This window comes from Ips typographus, linkage group LG10 (genome assembly GCF_016097725.1).
Source record: "Ips typographus isolate SLU linkage group LG10, UJ_Ityp_2.0, whole genome shotgun sequence".
Classification (NCBI taxonomy): Eukaryota; Metazoa; Arthropoda; class Insecta; order Coleoptera; family Curculionidae; genus Ips; species Ips typographus.
The window spans coordinates 7275473-7298082 of NC_138431.1; the positions used below are offsets into that span (position 1 = coordinate 7275473).

At 38.0% G+C, this 22610-nt stretch overlaps 4 protein-coding genes across 9 annotated transcripts; 1 reads left to right on the forward strand and 3 right to left on the reverse strand.

Moving 5' to 3' along the window:
• The first annotated feature begins 179 nt into the window (after positions 1 to 179).
• Positions 180 to 8083, forward strand: ena (ENAH actin regulator enabled). Of its 4 annotated transcripts, XM_081988685.1 has the most exons (10): positions 180 to 376; positions 1230 to 1271; positions 4122 to 4287; positions 4341 to 4496; positions 4591 to 4839; positions 4904 to 5050; positions 5153 to 5362; positions 6350 to 6508; positions 6568 to 6835; positions 6893 to 8083. In XM_081988685.1, exons 1-10 carry the CDS (start codon positions 369 to 371, stop codon positions 6919 to 6921), a joined length of 1434 nt encoding a protein of 477 aa, XP_081844811.1. In that variant the 5' UTR covers positions 180 to 368; the 3' UTR covers positions 6922 to 8083. The 4 variants fall into 4 exon arrangements, with proteins under 4 accessions (XP_081844811.1, XP_081844812.1, XP_081844810.1 ...); XM_081988686.1 differs by lacking the exon at positions 1230 to 1271; XM_081988684.1 differs by lacking the exons at positions 180 to 376; positions 1230 to 1271 and adding an exon at positions 2148 to 2478.
• Positions 8084 to 8399: 316 nt separating this feature from the next.
• Positions 8400 to 14858, reverse strand: LOC145735001 (proton-coupled amino acid transporter-like protein acs). Of its 2 annotated transcripts, none has more exons than XM_081988692.1 (9): positions 14840 to 14858; positions 12437 to 12562; positions 11116 to 11193; positions 10913 to 11063; positions 10738 to 10859; positions 10325 to 10685; positions 9312 to 9490; positions 9077 to 9258; positions 8400 to 9027 (listed from the first exon to the last, which is right to left on the reverse strand). In XM_081988692.1, the coding sequence occupies exons 2-9, from the start codon at positions 12478 to 12480 to the stop codon at positions 8774 to 8776; spliced, it is 1371 nt and encodes a 456-aa protein (XP_081844818.1). In that variant the 5' UTR covers positions 12481 to 12562; positions 14840 to 14858; the 3' UTR covers positions 8400 to 8773. The 2 variants fall into 2 exon arrangements, with proteins under 2 accessions (XP_081844818.1, XP_081844817.1); XM_081988691.1 differs by lacking the exon at positions 14840 to 14858 and adding an exon at positions 12654 to 12812.
• A 221-nt stretch (positions 14859 to 15079) lies between these two features.
• On the reverse strand, positions 15080 to 17139 carry Cdc23 (cell division cycle protein 23). Its single transcript, XM_081988683.1, has 4 exons — positions 16227 to 17139; positions 15584 to 16175; positions 15303 to 15507; positions 15080 to 15252 (listed from the first exon to the last, which is right to left on the reverse strand). The coding sequence occupies exons 1-4, from the start codon at positions 16990 to 16992 to the stop codon at positions 15109 to 15111; spliced, it is 1707 nt and encodes a 568-aa protein (XP_081844809.1). The 5' UTR covers positions 16993 to 17139; the 3' UTR covers positions 15080 to 15108.
• Positions 17140 to 17259: 120 nt separating this feature from the next.
• Positions 17260 to 22094, reverse strand: LOC145734996 (pyruvate dehydrogenase phosphatase regulatory subunit, mitochondrial). Of its 2 annotated transcripts, none has more exons than XM_081988681.1 (15): positions 21718 to 22094; positions 21447 to 21662; positions 21231 to 21394; positions 20941 to 21177; positions 20531 to 20641; positions 20305 to 20474; positions 20060 to 20246; positions 19838 to 20002; positions 18728 to 18885; positions 18532 to 18680; positions 18190 to 18481; positions 17962 to 18141; positions 17707 to 17907; positions 17545 to 17651; positions 17260 to 17494 (listed from the first exon to the last, which is right to left on the reverse strand). In XM_081988681.1, the coding sequence occupies exons 1-15, from the start codon at positions 21963 to 21965 to the stop codon at positions 17359 to 17361; spliced, it is 2721 nt and encodes a 906-aa protein (XP_081844807.1). In that variant the 5' UTR covers positions 21966 to 22094; the 3' UTR covers positions 17260 to 17358. The 2 variants fall into 2 exon arrangements, with proteins under 2 accessions (XP_081844807.1, XP_081844808.1); XM_081988682.1 differs by having other exon boundaries at positions 21447 to 21659; positions 21718 to 22093.
• Between the last annotated feature and the right edge of the window lie 516 nt (positions 22095 to 22610).

Consider the following 22610-nt stretch of genomic DNA (forward strand, 5'->3'; position numbering starts at 1 on the left):
ATTTCTGTTCAGTTTTGTAGTTCCCATTATAAATTGTACTAATAGTGAACTGTAAACCAGACAATTTTCGATTCTGAACTAATGCAAATTATCGATTTACAGAAAAATGCATTTCCCGGTTTTCAAATCATCCGCGCTAACCTAGCTTCGCTATTGGTCGCAAAACGGGCTGGTCAAAATGTCAAATCCGAAAACATGGCGCACCTGAAACTGGCGAAGATATGTTGTGATCAACTTTGCGGTCCGGTTTTTCAATGAATTTCTTCAATTTAAACGAAATTACCATTCGTTGGTGTAGAGGAATATAGTGCAGTGATGTTAGCCGATGTCGTGTAACGTTCGAAGGGTATTCTCATTGAAAAATCACCATGTCAAGGTAGGTGTTGTTCTAGGGCCGTTTCGGCGGATAATCTGCGAATTTTACGCTAACAATTAATTATTTGCATTGTTTACGGTTTGAAAGCCTCAATAACCGCGATTAGGCATTGATTATTTGGTGTGATAACACAAAGACCGACCACCCATTCAACATCAAGTAATGAATCACAGGGTCTTAACTGCACCACTATTGGTCTTTTTTTTTTGTATTCAGTATCAGGAAACTAAAGACAAAACTCTCCAAGGTTGTTTCTTGTCTTTGTACGCTCATTTTGTTGTTGGTTGACCCGTTTTCAGTCTTTTGTTTTTATTTTTATTGATTGGAAGGGTGTGTTGCACCCAACCTCAATGACTAAACACACATTTCTCACCACCACCCCCTTAATGCCTCAGATCTGATGCAGCCAGATTAAATTAGGTTATTATACAGTCCACTGTAATTTGATTTAAGTCCACCCACACTTTGTCGAGAAGCCACAAGCTTCAAGTTGGTCTGTTCAAATTTACATGTGGTTTTGTGTTTATATTCAGTCATTTAAAAAAAACACACATGGCCTGGAAATAGAGCTATGACCCAGTTTAATCATATTATGCCAAGAACAGAATATGCTAATTTAATTTAGTATAAATATCTAAATTTTCTGTAAAGGAGAGGTTTAGTAGTGTGGGTTTATAAACTACCATCTATGCAAACAAAATGAATTAGTACCATTTGCAGCATGCTGGAGGTCTGATATTTGTTCAGTGGAATCAAATTAATGCTTTGGAAGTGTCTGAAATTGTATTTTCAAGCTTGAAACACACTCTTATAACTCTTATAAACAGTTTTACATTTTGATATCAATTTTCAGCTATTCTGAAATGAGTTCCTCAAGTCAAGAGGTTCGCAGAAGGTATTAATAAATTAAAGCCATTCTGTGTTTAGGTTTCTGTTCCAATTAGTTTTGTATGTTGTATGATGTAGTGTAGCATGTTTTAATAAAAGTTTACATATTATGCAGAGAGACTAGTTGCAATAAGTAATACTTGGGTTTTGCTTAGTTGTAACGTATTATTTGATTGATGTTTGTTCAGCTGTTTTATTTTGAAACCATATGGCATTTTGCAATAGTTAATCACCGACGTAGGTTGTGGCACAGGCGTTTAACCCCGTTCTTACAGATTAATTTACTCTAGTGAAAGGCTTTTAAGCGTGGGAGGGCTTGGAAACCGGAACTTTCTACTGTACACGCCATCTCCATCCACATTATGCAAGCGATTCGTACCGAATTAAATTGAAAAATAGGCGGTGTGACGCCCATGCTTTTTCAAATATAGACTCTAATCGATCGAATCGGTAAAGTTCCTTCCGGTTCCTTTTTCAATATACATCCTGAGATAAACAGAGGCCTGGTCAACCAAATTTGGTTTGTTTTATAACAATAATAATAACGTGCGATACTGCACCACGCATAACAATCAATGGAAACGTACAAAACCAGTCACAGGGGACGATTTGAAAGAACAGGGGAATAATATTGATCTCACATTTAAGGTCTGGGACACACTAAACTAAGTGGAATTCAGTTCCTTGGCAATGAAATCAATTCTAATGTGCCAGTCCTGGGTTTGAATGTCGGAGGGTGAGGTTGTCCCCCTTGCATCACATGACTAAAGTTGCATTTTTCATTGGCATAGTGAAATAATTTTGCACAGCTGATAAGGTACCACTGATTAATAAGTTACACGGAACGCATGCGTCTACAAGTGATTTCTATACCGGGGAAAAAATGTTGCTAATCGTCAGTGTGACTTTTCCTATCACAGAGGTGCGTAATTGTTAATGGACCATAGTCCCCTCCTTGTCAATCATTGACTATGAGCCGCGTAAGCAATTGTTTTTGGTGATATTATAGTGTCAAACAATATGGATTACGAGACGGAAAGAATGTTGGACGATATTAAAAACGAAATTTATTGCGAGTTGGACGAGTTGCGGAGCAGACAGAGTCGACCACAAAGTTGCGCGAACAGTGACATTTCGGTGAATCAATCTAGTGACATGTCAAACAAAGTGGTGGGCTTTAATCCCAGAAAGGATTGGCAGGAATACTGGGCCAAGTAGGTTTCCTCCCGATAAAACCGGTGTTACAAATTTAAAAAGGTGTTTAAACTGTTATCCCCGGTCTTTGTTTACTTAATCCCCTTTATTATCTGTCTGTCAACACATAAGTGTCTGTGTTTACTGATAAACAACACAGTGGACGTGATTGATCGGTTTTTCTTATAAAATCCTAATTCTTTTTCCTTCCTTGACCGTTTTTCACTAAAATCACTTCAAGCTTCAATGGATTTTACAATCATGAAGGCCAGAATAACCACTTTTGTCATTAAGGCTTAATGATCGTTTAATATTCGAAAGCGACCTTGACCACAAATAATGATGCATTTGACCAGTACTTTTGTGATTGAATTCCAATGATCATTATGAGTAATTAATGCAAAGTCTAGTAGTTGTTTAAAAATTCACGTTTTACTAGTAGTGGCTAAATGATTAATTTTAATGTGATTTAACCTTGACACATTTGCATGACATTTTCGTTATTTGATGTTTTTATTCATTTTTTTTTAAATAGGGACGTTCAGAAGCCATTTATCTTGCCACTCTACCACAACACATACTATAAAGTTGTAATTAATTTAAAAACTGTGATTATTAACAGTTTTATGGTAAAATTTACCTAATGGGTAATTTAAAATAATTTTTTTTTCAAGCGGTCTAAAATAAGCCTATTGTGTACCTGTACTGCCGGCGTAGAAAGGCTATTTCATATCCTAGGAGGTAAAAAAATAATGTCCAGAACTTGATCCAGGCTAAAAGCGTTGCATTTAGAAAAAAGCAGATGAAATTAATGCAACACTTACTTTGCTTTGATTGGCTTGGCTCTGCAATACTCGTACAATCCTTTCATGTTCTTATTCTGAAATACAGTTTTCCTGAAGGTGTCAGGGCTAAATTTGTGATCAAATTCAAAATCAACATAAACTGATTGACACAACGAAGCTATTTCCAAAGTTGTCTAACAGAGGGCGTATCATGGCTGTCTAGCGTCATCTGTCGATTACGGTTACGCGCTCCGAATTTACACGGAACGCGGTTCTTCAAAATTGGCTTTCAAAAATGTTATCGGCCATTTGCTCTTGATATTTTTTCAGTAACCGTTATACGAGTATATGTATATTTACCAGTCCGAATTAATCGGTTAACCTGGCTAGGAAACGATACACATCCTATGTTTACCATTACGCTTTCACTGTGTCATCTGTCAAAAATCGTGATGTCCATGGCACACTAATTCAAAATTACTACTAATTGCGTTGTTGTATTGTCAAATAAAGTTTCAGTGAAGCCGTAAAGCGACCTAAATCGCCGAAATGAGTGATAGTGATAAAATAAGTTGTACACCACCTGCTTTAGCAGCAATAGCGTCAAATACGCTAAATAATTTGATTCCTGGCAGGTCCCGCGTGCCGCTTGAAAAAAAAATAGTATACGTTACACGGACGTAGAAAGCGATTATTGTACTACGCTCAGGAATCGCCTCTTTCTACGCCTAATAACATAATATACTATTAACAGGCAATATTGTTCTGATAATTCCTATTTCTTGTAAATGATTTTCCTTTGTGTAACATAACTAAACAAAGTGGTATGATAAATGGTTTTTTTATGCATCTTGTCCCTAAAACTTAATATTTTCCAGTGAAACATCTATAGCCAGCGCAAGGGCCTCGGTAATGATCTACGATGACGTCAACAAGAAATGGGTGCCTTCGGGCACATCGTCCGGACTATCCAAAGTGCATATCTACCAGCACCAGGTCCACCAGACCTTTCGGGTGGTGGGTCGAAAGCTTCAAGATCACGAGGTTTGTGCCCGAACAATCAACGAACGATTAGCAATTAACCGATTTGATTGCAGGTAGTAATCAACTGCGCCATCCTGAAAGGCCTGAAGTACAATCAGGCCACGGCAACGTTCCATCAATGGAGGGATAACAAGCAGGTCTACGGCCTCAATTTTAGCTCCAAAGAGGACGCCGACTGTTTTGCTCGCGCCATGTTTCATTCACTCGAGGTAAATATGGTCTTATCCTTTATCACTGGACATTAATTGCTTCAGTATCAGTAAATTTATTATTCAAGCCTTTGTAACACAAAGATTTATGTAGGTTTTGAGCAATATAGTGCGGCAACCCTCCCAACCATCTCAGTACGCACCGCCAATTATACAGCAACAAGTGGCACAGCAACCGCCCCCAGTGCCCGCCCATCAAAACCATATACCTCCCCAGATGATGCAGCAACCACCCCAGCCACCGGTACCACCGCACGGTTTAGGTCAACATCCAGGACATCAACAGTATGACGAAGATATGGGTTACAGAAGCATGACTAGGGAGGATGTGGCTATGATCCAGGTAAGTTATTACCGATACGTGAAGTTGTTTTGGTAACATCCACAACTTGTTAATCATCCTGCAGGAACGGAGAATATCAGCTGCCTTGATGTCTCCCCAGCCTACGTCGCCGATGACTCCTCAAAATAACCTACCGCAGTCTTCAGGGGTGCCAATGGCAGCTCATAGTCCCGTTTCACCGCCACAAGCCGGACCTGGACACACCAGAACGGTAGGTTTATAATATTACGTCAAAATAAAACTTTAATTGGTTAGGTTAGCTGTCAAATATCATTTGGTTTAATATGATGGGAAATTATCGTTTGGTATTAAGGTGAGCGCCCCACCAGCTCCGCCACCTCCACCAGGACCACCAGCGCCTCCTGCTGCACCGGCAGCACCCCCAGCAACAGCCGCAGCACCGCCTCCACCACCACCGCCGCCCATGAACATGTCACGAAGCCAAAGCAGCGACGGCGGTGAAGTAAATTCACTCGCCGCCCAACTACAAAATGCCAAATTGAAGAGGAACAATAACAATAAGGTGAGTGTTGTTTATTACTACTTTGGTCCATTATTTTATTTTAAAAACGTTCCTAAACAACTTCTTAACTTTTTTGGTTACTCTGTTCGCAATTTTTCAGATAGCATTTTTTGTTCAACAACACTGGAAAGAGGAGATTAAGACGGTTAATTTGAGTGGTTGAAACACCCTGAACTCCCAAAAATAACTGTATTACAGGGTGCTCAAATTTCAACTGACTTCAAATTTTTTTTGCATCAACCCAGTTTTTCCTAAATAACTGAAAAACTCGCTCCTTCGATAAGATATTTGCCTTTTTAGGATGAAAAACTGGCTAATATAAAACGCTTTTTACAGTTTTGAGGAATATTTGGATTAAAGGAGATTCCATGAAATACAGGGTGTCCCGCGAGGTAAGGAACAAAATTTCATTATGTTTAGGTAAATTTGAGTCAAAAACAAACCGCAAATGCTTCCTTACCAAAATATGATTTTTTTTAAAAATGTAATAGTGTTATTGTGCCAAAAAGTACAATGCTATAATAATAATAATTATCTCTAGTACATTAAACTACTGTAAACAGGTTTTTTAGCAGTAGTAGTAATTTTTTTAGTAAATAAAATTATTATTTCGGAATTATTGTAGTTTTCCGCACAATAACAATATTAAATTTTGAAAAATCATATCTCGGCAAGGAAGCATTTGCTGACCCATGTTTATAGGACATTTTCGACTCGAATTCACTTAAGACCATGTACTGAAATTTTGTCCTTTACTTTGCGGGACACCCTGTATAAATGGTAAAAATTTATCTACCGACTGAGATTTCACTCTGCTTTCTTTGCTGTCCTCATTTTTTGTTTTTTAAATTATTACTTTTTTTTGATTTAGTGTCCGACCTGTGCAAAACAATTTGGTGGTTAATGCATCAATAAAAATATCAATCTATCTATTAATAGTTAAAGGTGTAGCATTTGTTTTTTACCATACAAAAATTGTAATTTTAGAACGCGGCTCAACCAACAGAAAACAGTGGTTCGTCCACAAGCAGTGGCGGCAGTAGCAACTACGGTACTCTAGGAAGAGGCGGTGGGGGCAGCATGGCCTCCATGATGGACGAGATGGCCAAAACGTTGGCGCGAAGACGTGCCGCCGTCGAAAAAAAGGTAAATTATTTCAAACTAGTTTAATCGTGCAGCTGGTGAAGTTAATTGTCCAACTTCAGGTCCCCGACAAAGAAGAGGAGGATAAGAAGGTGGCTATGTGGGAGAAAACCAACACTTTGCCGAGCAACACGTCAAAATTTAGCGCGGAATCGCCGAAAAGTGTTCGGAAACGATTTGGGTCGGCTTCGGAGGAGACGATTCTTAAAGTGAACGGTTTGGCCGAAGGTAATATGGCGATCGGTCCCACAGAGATGGAAAGTCTGAAGAATGAGATCGTCAAGGAGGTAAAGAAAGAAATTGCCAAGATGAAACAGGAAATCTTAGATGGTAAGTTGTTTGTTACCTATAATTTAATTAAAAAAATCATTCTCCAATTTTTTGCAGCAATCAAAACAGAACTGAATAGAAGGTAATCAACTTACCTTTTCATACTAATTTGTATAGATTTTACATTATGCGACGATTAATGTATAAGTATTAAACCCGCTCGATATTACAGTTAAACATGTCGTTGGGGGTGGAAAGTGGTTTTTCAACCCCGTCGACCGTCATTCGCATGTATGTTATCCCATCTCATGTAAAGTAAATATTTACTTAAACTTAAGGAATTTTTTATATGCAAACCGCGTTTTGTCGTACGTTTAAATTAAGTCCGCCGTCAATCGAAATAAGCTCCAGCCTTTGACATTAGCAACGCGGAAGCTTTGAAAGAAAATATTTATTATTACATACGCGGATATGAGACTTTTATTACGAAAGTTGTTTTAGTGATTCCTATATACCCAAGTGGAGCTTCTCCTCCGGTTTTTGTATATATTTTTTAGTAGTCTTGAGGACTTACATTTTTCTTTAATTATCAATCGCCTAATTTACCAAATAAACTAATTTTAAACCTTTAGTTAAGTTTAATTATTTATGTGAACTGATTTAGGTTAGCTCTCAAAAATTACTAGTTTATTTTTAGTGAGATTTTACTTCGTTTGAGCGAAAATTATTCAAAAAAAATTCGGGAGCACGCGCTTCTACTAGAAATACATCCGTTTCCCAACTTCCTTAGACGCTTTCCTAGCTAGAGAAAACTTATCGTACATCGACATTTTGCCTCATTAACCCAACAAAACCTCTGCGCATCCCTTTTTGTCACCATCTTGAGTTAGTTAAACCAGAGCTCAAATATCTAAAAACTTGGGATTTAATCTCTAAAGCAAGATGGCGCCAATAATTATTATTCCTGCAACCCCCCAGTTCCAATTTTTTTTACCCCTGGATAAGTTTTGAAATGTATAAACGACCTTATGAGTGATGAAAATTTATACTAATTTATTGTCGTAATATAACTTTGTGATATCTCTCTTGCATTTATAATAATATACGATAAATGTAGCTATATTATTTTGATTTTCTTATTTCTCTCTATCTCAATTGGAAATCAAAATTTATGGTGTCGCGTTTCTGTTCTAATTTATGTGATTCTAGTGATTGTTTTACTAGATTGGAAAACAAAACAAATGTAACGTATCGATTGGTTTGTAAATTTTACAATGTACTTGATGAAATAAAAAGAGTATTAAAGTCGTTGTTTGCTTTTTAGGTCACCAGAAATAAAATAATTTAAACTAAACGCAAATATTTATTCACATGATAGTGGAAATAAATAACGAAACAACTTAAATCTCAAAGTGATTTAGCTAAATGACCTACTATAGTGACGTCATATTGAAATTCACTTGTGCAAAAATCATTTTTTTCAATGGCGTCATGTGGAAGCAGCCTGTGTCAACTGTTTATCACTACAAGCAGTGTGACATCACAATGACTGACAACTCGTGACGTCACTTTCCTTCTATAGAGTGTCAAAACAAAGGGGGCCCTGGATCAAGAAAAAACAAAATCAGTTTCGAAACTATTTTATTCTCAAAAAATAACCAACAATTGACAACATGGCGTCCATTGTATATGCTTAACAGTTTTGTAGATGGTAACTTTTTGGCCTACTGGATAATTATAATTTTACCTGGTGCTTTAAAATTTGTACTAGTGCTGACCTCTAAATTTGGTTATTATACTAGAAAAATTGTGTTGTCTACTTGGCGAGTGCTTTTTACATCTACTTGACGCTATTTTTTATCAAAGATTGTCTATGTACGGGCTGTCAAAAATGTACGCGTTAGATCATAACCTTAAAACCGTTCCAGCATAAAAATGAACCAATACGGAAGCTGGCCAAACCAAAGTTCTTAAATAAATATAAAAAATTACCTACACCTAGTAATCGCCGGAAGCTAGTTTTTGTGCGATGGCGTAGATGGCGCTGTAACTACCGGCCGACAGACCAATAGCACCGATAAAGATCAGCAAAATGTCCTTCCAGAACAGCAACGTTTTCGGATTGGAATTTTCGGGCCAATTGGCGCACATCTCGATTATAGCGGGAAAGGCAATTCCCAATGCGGACAGACAGAAGGAACCCACCAACGAGATGAACAAGCCCAGTAAAGGTACGGTCATTGCCAAGACAACTGTTAAAAACACTCATCAGGATTTTACACAAAATTGGGAAGAACTTACAAGTCACAATAACGCAAATAATCCTCAGTAAATATTCGTAGAAAGCTTTCTTTTTCTCGTTAACGTCCTCCACACGTTTTGCAATATAGTTCGTCCACATTATCTGTACCGGTACGTAGCCTTGCAGACCGTACGATATGTAAATGGCAACGGAGTAGGAGATAATAATCACCTGAGCTAAGCTGCAACACACATTACAATTAATTTATTATTAGAAACGTGCAAAAACCAGTACATTTCTGCTATGGGGAAATTCATGGTGATGCTGGATTTAATTTGCTCGCCGTAGCGCCAATAACCCATCATTCCCATTCCTACGTATATCACAGTCACCAGGATCATTCCCACGTTGAGCACCCCGAAGGGTTGTCTGAAGTTTTTCGGGGTTGCCATATTGTTTTCCAGTGCAATTACCTGCAGAATGTCGTTTAAAATTAAATCTAAAAATCATTGAAAAGTCAAAGTTATAATGAGAAAAAAGGTCTAATTTTGCCCTTTGGAGCTACATGACTATGACAGACAGAGACTAAATTCCTTGTCAAATCCACTTGAAATGACTGTTTTAAGCACATTTTTGGAATACTTATTAAATTTCCTATTCAATAACCTCAAAAAACAATACAAATTTTGTACAGTCAGGGAGAAAAGTAGTGTTAAAGTTTAAACTGTCAGAAATACAGTTTGAAAGGACAGTCATGGACAAAATCGCCTGTAAAACCCACTTGGAGTGAGAAAATGACTATTTTAAGCACATTTTTGGAATCCTTATTAAATTTCCTATTCAATAACCCTAAACATTACTACAAATTTTGTACAGTCAGGGAGAAAAGTGGTGTCAAAGTTTGAACAGCCACAAATACAGTTTGACAGGACAGTCAGGGACCAAATTGCCTTTAAAACCCACTTGGAGTAAGAAAATGACTGTTTTAAGCACATTTTTGGAATCCTTAATTAAATTTCCTATTCAATAACCTCAAAAAACACTACAAAATTTGGTACAGTCCGGGAGAAAAGTGGTGTCAAAGTTTGAACTGGCAGAAACCCACATTTTCTTGGTAGAGTGAAATATTCATAATAAAAAAATGTAAAGTAAGAAAAGTTGTAAGAAATATGATAATTCATTGAAAAATCCTAGTTACAGCTCTAGAAAAGTAACAGCTGTCAAATTTGCCAGTGTTGGAAACCTCTGTCAATTTAAATCCGAAATTTCTTCTAGTTAGGGTGACATTACAATAAAAAAATACTCACCACACCGACAGCTTGCAACGAAAACAAGGTGGTACCGAAATACAGGGGATAATCGACTAAAGCGCCGACTGCAGGCCGGTCACTAAAACTCTCCAAGTTCTGGAAAATGTAGTAGCAAACCACACCGAACGTAATCAGCGTGATAATATTAGCCAGGACGGAAAACGGTGCCAGCAATTTCAAGTTTTTGATGCAGATGATCAGCACGAAGGGCACGAAAACAATCAGCATGTACACGATAAGACTCAGATCGTTCGTGGTGTAAACGTCCCCCACGTACTTCAGATTCTGACCGACGAAAACCACGTAAACGCAACAGATCCCCATTTGGTAGAATATAAGGAAGAAATTGGTCAAACCCCTGCAAAAACCTTGTTATAGTGCTGGTTAACTTGATAGGAGAGAGAACTTACGGGGCGTAGGGGGCAAATCCTCTAAGGCACGACGGACCCATTTCGCAGGCAAGTTTCATCGAGTCCGGATAAGTTAGTAAGGCTACTCTAAGTTTTTTGCACATTATGTATTGCGCTTTAACCTGAAATGTTAATGTAAATTATCCTGTTCAAGCCTGTAAAGAGCACAACCTACTAAAACGTGAAGGCAGTATGTACATAAAGCTCCTATTAGAAAGGTGGAGATGATCCCGTTGATCATACCCGACAGTTTGAAAGCTTCGGGCATGGCTAGAATACCAGTACCCAGGCATCCTTTTAGTAAATGTATCAATGTTTCACCGTTACTGCAATACTTTTACCTTTTAAACTGGTTTTTTGTTAAGTTACACAACTTACGTGGTAGGACTTTCGACTTCTCGATGCAAATGAGGATCGTAGTCGTCTATGCCACCCTTTTCAGTTTTGTTAGGATCCCTAAAAAATATAATCCTACATAAATGACTGTGAAAGGAAAAGAAATCCCCAACTAGTAATCAGAACAATATAATCAACCTGATTTCCAGTCGAGGATTGTTTCTGTAATTTAAGCTAGGGTGATTGGTTACATTTGCTCTTGAACTATTTCAGACCTCTGAAACCTTCCTGAGATATTGAGCAAAAACTACAAAAAACAAAAGTCAACTTTGAGGCCCTCTAGCGGTTAAAAGGGGCAACATAGCCGTGCCCGCTTGACGTCACGTGATATCTCCATTCATTTAGCTTTCTTTTGTTAAACAATAGTTTTAAACAGGGTGTTTTAAATAAGCTAGTTATAGACGATTTTCTGGAAAAATGCACCAAAATTTCACTCAAACTGAGTCAAAGGTTCACAAATAATCCAAAAATCGAGTAAAAAACTGATCATCCCATTTGAAAAATTATAAGTTTGGTTTGTTGCTCAAATTTAGGACACCCTGTATGGATTATCTAGGAATAAAGTATAGAGGCAAATATCTACCAGATTCAGATTCTGAGTTATTTCTTATTAAAAACTGAGTTGGTTGCTGTTAAGTTTGAATTTGACAGTTTTCACTTGGACAGCCCATAACTCTGTTATTTTGACAGTTACAGGGTCGTTCAATATACCAATTTGTAGTCCTTGAAATTCTCTTTCTACCGTATAGTGTTTTTCCTGACATTTTTTGAGTAGATACGGATAAGAGCAGATATGTAACCAATCACCCTGTACAAAGTGGATTTCTACTGCAAAAGCACTTAAACAACTTATTACAGCATAAAGTTGGTTGCCATCTTTGTCTAGCTAACCTCTGTATAACCAAATGTGTACGTGTAAAGCGATTAAAATAATAAGTAGCAAAAAAATCATTACAATGTTTGTGGGACACCCTGTATACTGTATTACCATCACCGATTTAGAGTTAAAAAGAGATTGTACCACCTTTGCAACAGTCCAGACGATTCGTTGACTGGCTCTCTGGAAGCATATAATATGCGAAAATATTAGTTTTTAAAATGTGGCGGGTTTAACAAATACTTGAGCCACTTGTTATACGGGGCGTTATTGAAAAATTATTTTCAAATTCACTGAAAAATTGGTAGAGAGACTACGGCTTTGTTTTATCTGTAGTAGGTCAAAATAAGGGTTTGAACTGGTTGCGCTCATTATAACTACAACCAGGCCGTATTTAGAATTGTTATTAGAACTGAAGTCACCTACTTGTTGGCCCCAATGGGTTCCAATTTTAGGGTTTCCTGAGCCATTTCCGTCCAAAAAAGACGTATATTCCTTAATTCCTTGTTCGTTGCAACTCAGTCCATTCTCATCCTGGTTACTTCAGGTATACTGCAAAAGAAACTTAATTTCAGCATACAAGAGTGAAACTGTATAGATTTAGACAACAACTAAACGAAAATAGATCCTGCTGGCCACTCACAAGATTATAAATTGTCCCAATTACACACGACAGGGTCAAGAAGCGATGTTTCAATACACACACACACAGAGAGGAAGTCGATTAATGTTTGGGAGATCGAGTTTGGTTGAGTTGGCCAGACTCAATTATAAAAGTATGCAGTGCAATCGCGAGGGGAGCACTAAGTAAAAGGGGACAAATGGTAAATCGCTTTGTTCTTTTTCATCAACCCAAAATTATGATAAATGGTATTACACTAGTTCCCCCTAACTGGAACTAGCAACTCAAAACCAAATAGATAATTTTCGGGTTGTAAATTAGTGAATAAAATTGAACATTCAGAATTTGAATATTACAGTCATTTTGACAGTCTTAGCATACATTCTCTTTTACTGTGATCGTTGAGTCTGACATCCACTGACCAAAAATATATCAACAACTTGGCACTCAATCAGCCAACTTGCATAATAACGTGCATTTAAATATTTCTGGTATCCATTGTGCGGTTAGCACCAAAGGTCAGTCAGAAAGTTCCCAAAATGTCAATTTTGGCACCCGAACATCACTGGGTGTGTTCACCTGGTGTTTTGTACGTCCAGTGTTTGCCAAAACGTTGTCAGTGCATAAATCAAGTCTGTGATTGGTCTTTCAAATCTTGACCAATCGCACAAACTACCCACTGATATTTAATTTACAAAAAAAACCGGAAATTGATTTAAGACAGCTTTTATAGGGTTTGCTTAAGTCACGGTCTAATTAAAAACGGGAAAACAAAATACCAAAACTACCGAAAACATAAACATTTCCAACTATTTTTGTACACTACGAACGTCACGACCTTAACCTTTGTTTGGATTTTTCTGGTTGTGTAACATCTCTGTGAACCTTAATCTGGCCCAAAAGTTTCAATTGGTGAGAGTTCACAACACCTCAAATTTTCCAAAAAAAAAAAAAGCCCGCAAACTTTACAGGCATCAGTTTGCTAACATCGCCGAAAGCAAAGTCTAAAACGAACCGAAAAAAATAGATAGTTCAGCGGAATTTATTCTTGGAAGCGTCGACTGATAACCCAAACAGTACGACTCAAAGGTAATAAGTCAGTTTGTAACCCTAATTAGGGGTTATCGTAAAGAAAAATCCACATTATTTGTCTGAAATGTGTCTATTTAGGTTTATTTAACTATCTAATGCTAAGTCTACATGTGCAGTAAATCACAGCAGGGTTGTAAATTTCAACCCCAAATTATTAGAACTGTCAGGACCTTTTTAGAGGTTTCAGACATTTTCAAAATGATTCTAGAGTACTTTGCCAATTTTGGAAAATTTTTAATAGGTTCAGTTACTTCTTAGAGGTTTTCTAGCATTATTTGATAGGGTTTTAGAAGTGTTTAGAAGCCTCTAGAAATTTGAAAAACTCTGTGAAGGTCTTGAATCCTTCTTAGAGGTTTCTGGCAAATTTTGAGAGGTTTTTAGTGGTGTTTTTGAGGCCTCTGGCATTTTCAAAATGATTCTAGAGGCCTTTGGCAATTTTGGAAAATTCTTAGAAGGTTCAGTTCTTTCTTGGAGGTTTTAGGCCATTTTTGAGAAGTTTTCAGTAGTTTAGGGGCCTCTGGCATTTTCAAAATGATTCCAGAGCCCTTTGGCAATTTTGGAAAATTCTTAGAAGGTTCAAGAACTTCTAGTAATTTTTTATAGGTATCGTATTGGTGAAAAAACAGTACTAAACCATTCCTCAATGTTTGTATAAGTGAATAATAAACCCCTTGAATATTAAAGCAATTTAAAATACAATTACACACGTTTGGATGTATTTCCTTCTGCCAAGAGCAATATGTAATACTTCTCCCGCTATAAACGTGTAGAAAATTAATAAAACAGACAATATACTACACCGAGTGTACGTGTTTGAATAGAAATAATAATATAATATAGTTATAGCTCCATTAATAACCGTTAAAATGACAGAATTGGTGCTCACAAACCAATTTAGCATAGTTGAGTCCTATATAAAAATATTACTACCAAATGATGACGTCACCGTATTATAGTTTTAGCACTGGACTGTTAAGAACAGTGTGGCAAATAAAAAAATCGCTTTTAATTCAAATTACTAATACTGATTGAAATGACATTCCGTCATCTTGGCCAATCACAGATCAGTTTATATACTCGGTGTATTACGTATAAGAGTCGTTTCTACTACTTACCGAAATTAATGGTGTTTTCTATTGAATTCGTTGCTTGTAAGGTGGCCATTCTAATGCCACTAAGACATTCCTCCATTTTGTGGCAGAAAACTCCAGGCCCTATTTGACTGGCAAATCGTTACTTTTTCAGTTGTATCAGTGGCTACATCTGACGGCAAAACTCCCTACTCATCCGACCTACATAAAGAATTCGATTTGTTTATTCTATGGGTTAGTGTTAAAAAATAAAAAAAAAACCACTGATGGTAAGACAAAATTTATTATAAACTTTAATAGGTCATATCCATAGTTTCGTTGTTTTGCGATGTTTCCGGCAGAATAGACATGTTAACCTCTTGAATTAGCTCAAGATCGTCCTGTTCCGACCTTTTGGCGGCTATAGCTTTCAGCAGAGCTTTTCCTTGTTCTTTCGTCTACAAATTACCATTTAAAACCTAAGAAACTGTCGTTTTTTAAACACAACCTCCTCACACTCCATGCATTTGTAGGCATAAGTGTAGGCGTCATCTAAATGCCCTTTACGCAAATAATAATTTGCCAAATACTGAAGGGCATTGTAATACTCATGCTGTTCCTCAGGCACTTTTTCCTTTTTGTCTTCTTCAAGTAAACAATACTCGATAAAAACGGCGGCCGCGTTTTCCATATCGTTTAATTTGTCATAGAGCCTGTACCAAGTAATCAAATATGGCAAAAATTATAATAAAACGAAATTACATAACATGTCATAAAATTGCAACTTACTTGGCCAATTTAATTAAAGCTGACCCTTCAACATCCCCCACATTATAGGCTTTATGGTAGCATTTAAGGGCATTCTCAGTGCGGTCCAGCCTTTCATAAGTCTCCCCTAGAGCTGTAATCATCCTACTGTCATTAGGTCTTAACATCTGTGCCTGTTTATAGTAGTACAAGGAGTAGAAGGGCATTTTAAGGATTTCATATGTCTGCCCTAAACCATACCAGGCCCTGTAGTCCCTGCAATTTATTTCCGTCGCGTACCTGTAACTTTGTATAGCTGCATTGATGTTTTTCATTTCCATGTATTCATGTCCCATTAGAGTCCAGGCTGATAAAAACTGAGGGTTGAGTTTAAGGGCACGTTTAAAGTACAGCACAGCTTTGGCATGGTCTGATCTTAGGCTGTAGTAGTTGCCTATTACACAGCAAGTTTCCACTCTGTATTTGTCAATGTTTACTACAGTGTGAGCCAAATTGGCCAGTTCAGTCTTGTTCTCCAGCACATAAAGTAAGTTTGAGTAAATATCCAGGTTGTCTAGTCTATAAGGGTCAACTTCCAGGATTTTTTTGAACATATCTATGGCCTCCACAAGCTCTAAAATCAAGTGAATGAATCCTCCTGCAGGTTTTTAAAATAAAAACGTACTTCTGTTATTGTGAAACCCTAAGGCAATCTGTGACATTATGTAAGTGCTGCTCTCAAATCCTTCACTAGACAATTTCTGATAAATTTCCAATGCCTCATCATTGTTTAACTGTTCCAAATACAAATGGGCAGTAAAAAAGGATCTCATCCAATGATCAGGCAAAGCACTGAACAAATGTTCATACTTATCTCCCATCATTTTCCCCAACTCAAACCAGGCACTCCACAATATTGGCTCTTCTTGTACAGCCTTAACCAACATATCAATAGCCAAAGACTTTAAATCCAGTTTCTTCAAAACCACCCCATACAAGTAGGAACAAAACCCATCCAGTTTGTTATCGTAAAAGTGATTTTTTAGTTCAGCACACAAAGTTTTTAACTCCTCATTCTGAGTGGGGTCCGGGGGACAGTTGGTGTCAGTCATATTGTCCAGTTTCTTTTTCTCAATGGATAAATACCGGGAGTAGTAGTGAAGAAATAGAGCTTTTGGTGTAGTGCAATTTCGGACGAAATAAGCGCTTCTATCGTACTCTTTGACGTTAAAATAGGATTTGGCTAGCAAAAACGTAGAGTACTCGGCGCCGCCGTCTTCTATAGGGTATCGCAGCTCCTCTGGTGACACCGGCACTTCTTCCAAGGCAAAGTTCAGTTCAGACAGCCATTTCAGTGACTGGAACAGCCCCCTTTCTGAACACTGGTGTATTCCACGAAGAATGTCCAATTTTACGGATCTCAAGTCCAGCTTTAGGTCAGTTAAATCCATTTTTTTATTGTAAATAAAACCTTGTTTATACTATAGAGTTTATAACCTCACTTTCAATTCATAACTTCCGTCAAACGCGGAAGCGTCAGAGCGTTCGGAAAATAGTTGTGTCTTTGTCTATCCTTTGCGGAAAATTGAGACAAAGGAAGTCTAGAACAGCACGAATGTGTTTTAACCTAACCTAATAGTGTCGTGTCAAATCTTCTCATAAACAACTTTAAAATTACCCACAGTTTTCCGGTAAAGTAAATTTGTTGTTCCTTCCAATTACAAATATTAATAACCTTTAATAAATTGAAATATTTACACTTAACTAGAATGTACACTTAACTGTCCGACATTAAAACAACACAGGGTACAGGATCGCTAAATGGCTTTGACAATTTGATTGGCGTCACGTAATTCGTCGCTTTTCCCTCTAGTGGCACGATAAACGTCGCGTTCCTTATCTGGATATTTAGACGGTAAAATTGGCGAGTGAATGTTGGCTTTTGCGTGGTACCTAAAGCAAAACGTAGAGACTACACTCTATATTATGTAGATGGCGGTCACCTTATGCCGGCAATGTCCACTTCAAAATGGCCGCTGGTAATGAAATCATGTGTGACTTTTTGTTTTTCACCTTTTTCATCAATATCTTCCACGAATCCTAGACAAACCTGTATCGAGGTATGAATTACAAATTGAGGGTAATCAAACTAATTTGGTTTCGACCTGTTTCTTGAAAGTGAAGCCATAACCAGTAGTTGTGCAAATGCCCACTTGTTTGCCGTTTCTGTAAATAGGTTCGCCGCCCCAAGGCCACAAGTCCATTTCCAGGTCGTGATCCTCCAAAAGTAACTGGATGTACATGCGTTTCACCCCCTCCTCTTTCTGTTTCATCAAAGCGTCGCGACCGATGAAATCGATTTGTTTCTGTAGGGCAGAAAAAACCTCCACCACTGTTTTTTTGACAAATGTCAAACCTACGTCAAACTTAACGCGCCACACCCTGCCGCACTCGAGTGGCGTGGTGGTGGTGTCCAAGTCCTGACCCCAGAATGCGTAAAACTTTTCCACCCTTAACGCTCTGGTGGCGTAGTGACCGGCGTGCGTAATGTCGTATTTTTCGCCCGCATTGATCAGGCTCGAGTACACATGTAACGCAAACTGACAGATTGGTGAGAAGACAAATTGACAACTACAGTGAATACTCACCTCGTTGGGAATATACAAGACATAACCTAACTCTCCTGTATGGGTGAGATTCATAGTTCGAATGCCATTGGCCAGGCCAACGTCGAGCATTTTAAAGGTAAAAAAAGGGAAATTCTTTGGATCCAAATCGGTGTCTGTCAGTTCAGACAGTAGCGTCCGAGTGAAAGGGCCCATGATGCATAAAGCCGTAAACATACTGGTCACGTCCGATATGGCAACAGCGGACGGGAGATGTTTTTGCAACCAAACTTTGCAACGCGTTTGTTGGATAGTGGGGGCAATCATCATATAACTTTCCGTATTTTTTAGAGTTTTTTAAAAGTACAACACCAAGAAACTCACTGATTTTCAGCCAATCGCGCCAAAGAACAATCGTTTTCGTACCCGCCCCTTTCGTTTTGCATCCCCGTGTGAATGATACTGCCCACAGGAACGTCCACGTCATTCGAGCAAACAAACTGAAGAGCCTCTACCACCTCTCTACCTTTCGACTAAGTTGTTTATGTTAGACTTGGTTTCAAATTGTTTTAAAACTCACCCAGAGGTCAATTTTAGTAAAGCTGGAGTAGTCGCTGATACCGACTCCTTCACGGCACGCCGCGTACTCCCGGGCAACAAAATCAAACCAAGGCGGCTTACCAAACGTGTTGGTGTACGCTATTCGGTAAGGTACCGACCAATCAAACTCTTCATGCTCTGACCAAAAAAAAATATATTTTTTCCTACTACCGTTTGTTATAGCATAGACCAAATGATAAGTACAGACAGCCAGTACAATGTAATTAAAGTGGCACCCCAAAAAAGGTTTCCTAACGTATTTCGGTCGCTTCAGTTGTAGGTAAACTCTAAGAGATGGCGCTAATACAGCTCCTCATTGCAGGCATAGTTGCCAACTTTATTTGCAGGATCACGTGATCATTTTTCAGTGAACTGAATCACTTAACTATTTTTAAGATTAAAATGTCATGCTTAACGTCACTTGACAGTTTTAAGTGTCAAAATGTTATTTACAGGATCACGTGATCCGTTTTTCAATTTAAACTGATATTTTTAAAGACAAGTGACTCAGTGCAAATGGTCACGTGACTGTCTTAGTTGTCAAAATATTATCTGAATTGTAACTTATTTTACAATGAAAATAGTCGAATGACGATTTTCTATGGTTAAATTTATTTCCAACCGTCACGTGACTCTTTTTTAATGTCAAAACGGACTGTAAATGGCAAAATATTATTTGAGGAGCACGTGGCCGTTTTTCAGGTTTTAACACTAAATCACGTGACTAATGTTAAGGTTCAAATGTGATCTTGATGAATTCAAAATCCTTGATAAATATTAAAAATAAACTAATAAAAAATAACTACAAGTGAGTGAAACACAATAATTAAACAAAACACACACAAAATCTGTTATTCTTTGCTTAGAAATAAGAAACAAGTGTGATATGTCAACTAGACAAAGCCGCAGTAAAAATCCTGTCTGGCTTTAAAATTAAGCAATTGTGCGTTTGGTGGTGCCATCTCTCGCTGCTTGCTTAAATTAATTTTCAGTTCCATTGCCACTGTCTATACTCTTATTGGTCTATGATTATAGCAACCAATCAGAGAATTTTTTCTATGACAGTTGACAGTTAACTTATTCTACTCACCTCTCATTTGTTCGGAATCAAACCAAGTAGGCCGTTCGTATCCCATCACTTGACCAAAAACCGCGCCCGCTTCCCTAAGTTTCGGATAGACCGGAGACATCCTCAGGTTTCGGCCGGTTTGGAACTCGGAAAAAGGATAGTTCAGTCCGTAGTGCAGTCCGGGAACTATTATACAAAACAAAGTTCAACTAGCAGAGGTGTGGACTGAATTAGCCTGATTACCTTCTTTGACTCTGTCTCGTAAGAATTTCCGGTTATTGTGAAGCCCTAAAAAGCGGGACACTTCCAGTTCGTACATGTCAAAGTCCGTTTCCCCGTTTACGATTAGTTCCGCGGTGGCTTTGCCCACGCCCCCTGCTGCTGATATCCCCACAGTTTTCATCCCCGCCGCCACTAAATAGTTGCGAATCTATTTTTTTCCCCAAAAATGGTTTTTGGTTGTAAAGCACAGAAAAACATAATCCTACCTCAGGGGATTCGCCAACTATCCACTTGCAGTCAGGACTGAAAGCTTCAGGACCGTTACACAAGCGATCCAGGACGGCGTTGCCCAAACTCGGTACCCGATGCAGCAACTGTTCGAGCAAAACATGAAAATGATCCCAGTCTTCGGGAAGTTGCCGTTCTTTAGGACTGGCTGCAATTTACGTCAACACTGTCAAATGTAAGGATTTCTTGCAAATTAACACTTACTGGGTATTCTACCGTCCTCAAAGGCGGGTTTAGCCACTGGCTCAAAGCCACCTGCCAGTAGTTTACCGTTGTTTTCCCGAAAATACACAAAACCATCCTGATCACGTACAACTTCAAAAAAAAAACCGAAAATTTGATTTTAATGTCATCCTTGACAAGTAAAGGGATACGAAAGTTGTCAAGTAAAGTGTTGCATTCATAACTATTTATTTGTTTTATTTTAAAAGGTTGTTTTAATTTTTTTACAGTGCCTGTGTGTTTTCATTTATTTTCAAGGTAGAATAACAATTAAAACTAGTCAAGTAGTATTTAGAGATAGAGAAAAAAATCTAAATTATGAATTCAACACTACAGATGATCAGCTTTGCAGTAGCTTGTCAACAATGACAGATGACAGAAAAAAATCTAACCTGGAGTCATGGGATCCAACCCTGGAATTGGTTTAGTGTGCAAATAATAATGCTCTACAGCATGTAGGGGCACTTTGACATAGGGCTCTGACATTTGGCCTATACCCCGGGCCCAAAACCCAGCACAATTTACGAAAAACTCACAAGCAACTGAGCCCAAGTTTGTTTCAACTGAGGCCACTTTACCATTCTCTTGGATAACTTTTTTAAGTGAACAATTTTCAATTATTTTTACCCCTACAAGATCACTGCAGTCTTTTTGAGAGTTGGAACTTGTGAAATGGTCTCACCCATCTGTTTAGCCTCTGCAACCAAACTTATGCAAGTCTCATATGGGTCTCCCACCCCATCACCTGGAATCCACAATCCTCCAAACAAATCATCCACATTCAATAGAGGACATTTCTCTTGACACTGTGCAGGGGTTAAAACCTCACAGTCAATTTTCCAGGCTCTAAATCAGGTTATAATCAACTTAAACTCAATCAGTTAGAATGTAAACTTACTCAGATTGTGCTTTCATCCTACGAAAGTTAACTAGACGATCTCTAGTTCTGGCTAAATTCAAACTGCCACACTGCTTCCAGCCTGTACTTAAACCAGCAGTTTCTAACGTTTTATACAGTTCAATGCTGGATTTTGTTAGAGTGACTTGTGCAATGCTGGGTTTGAAAGCCCCAATTAGGCCTGAAGAATGCCAAGTGGTTCCTCCACCTACTCTGCTTAAAGGAATTAAACATTTTAACTCATTTACACTGTAAAAGACTGGTGCAGTACCTGTTCTGTTCCACTAGGACAGTTTCAGGTCCCCAGCCCAGTTTGGCAAGGTGATAGGCCACAGAGGCGCCCATAATACCTCCACCGCATATTACCACTCGCGCCTGACTTGGAGGAAGAGTTGTTTTGGCTTGGGGCACATCAGACAAGCCGGTTAAAGTTCGATGAAACACTGAAAGGGAATTGTTTATGGGGTTCTTGTGCCAACAGTGTGGGATTTCGTGCAACTTCCGATTGTATCTAAGCATTTTGTGGTGTTGTACGAGTTTTGTGTGAATCTAAACCATATTTTAACTCTAAACTGCAAATTTAAAAAGGAAATCCTAAAATACAACTTGAATAATTTACAAAAATTTTGACAGATGACTTCAATTTTTTTTTGAGGTTAGGTACAGAAGGAAGAAGATTTTTCCTCAAAACCGATTACTTTGTTTTGTTCATATTTAATTATATAAAAAAGAATTTGCATAAATTTAACCGCTAATTAACACACAAAAAATAATTAAAAACTGTAAGTTTTATAGTTTTTTATTTTAAACCTTTTCACCACTCGCCATCTCGCCATTTCAGATTTCTGATAACTAGGGATGGGCTAGCTGGCTGTTGAGACTAGAGATGTGTTTTATTCAGGTACTGCATAACTTCAAACAAACTGTTCTAACCTTAACCGAATGTGCTGGCAAATTGTTCTGGACAGAACAGAAGCCATTGAAACACCCAAAAAACCGTAACCAACTGAAAGGTTTGGCCAGTGGCCATTCTGATGTGCGACCTGTAGTAGGCAACCACAGTTACACGAACAACAATAATTGGTTGCCTATATTTTACAGTAGCATTTTTGGCGGTGCTACAACTCTCGAAAAAACATTTAGAATATTAGAATAGTAGTCTAG

Bases quoted from the DNA above. Each gene is read 5' to 3' on its own strand.
- Cdc23 (XM_081988683.1), bottom strand. From the start codon at position 16,992: ATGGATTTAACTGACCTAAAGCTGGACTTGAGATCCGTAAAATTGGAC. The intron at 16,176-16,226 runs GTACGTTTTTAT...ACTTGATTTTAG, and splicing joins AGGGTTTCACAATAACAGAA to AGCTTGTGGAGGCCATAGAT. The intron at 15,508-15,583 runs GTAAGTTGCAAT...TACTTGGTACAG, and splicing joins GCTTTAATTAAATTGGCCAA to GCTCTATGACAAATTAAACG.
- LOC145734996 (XM_081988681.1), bottom strand. From the start codon at position 21,965: ATGCTTAGATACAATCGGAAGTTGCACGAAATCCCACACTGTTGGCAC. The intron at 21,663-21,717 runs GTACTGCACCAG...AATTCCTTTAAG, and splicing joins GTCCTAGTGGAACAGAACAG to CAGAGTAGGTGGAGGAACCA. The intron at 20,475-20,530 runs GTAAGTGTTAAT...CGTAAATTGCAG, and splicing joins TGAGGACGGTAGAATACCCA to CCAGTCCTAAAGAACGGCAA.
- ena (XM_081988684.1), top strand. From the start codon at position 2,285: ATGGATTACGAGACGGAAAGAATGTTGGACGATATTAAAAACGAAATT. The intron at 4,497-4,590 runs GTAAATATGGTC...AGATTTATGTAG, and splicing joins CCATGTTTCATTCACTCGAG to GTTTTGAGCAATATAGTGCG. The intron at 6,836-6,892 runs GTAAGTTGTTTG...AATTTTTTGCAG, and splicing joins GAAACAGGAAATCTTAGATG to CAATCAAAACAGAACTGAAT.
- LOC145735001 (XM_081988692.1), bottom strand. From the start codon at position 12,480: ATGGCTCAGGAAACCCTAAAATTGGAACCCATTGGGGCCAACAA. The intron at 11,064-11,115 runs GTAAGTTGTGTA...AAAGTATTGCAG, and splicing joins GAAGTCGAAAGTCCTACCAC to TAACGGTGAAACATTGATAC. The intron at 9,491-10,324 runs GTGAGTATTTTT...GACATTCTGCAG, and splicing joins CGTTGCAAGCTGTCGGTGTG to GTAATTGCACTGGAAAACAA.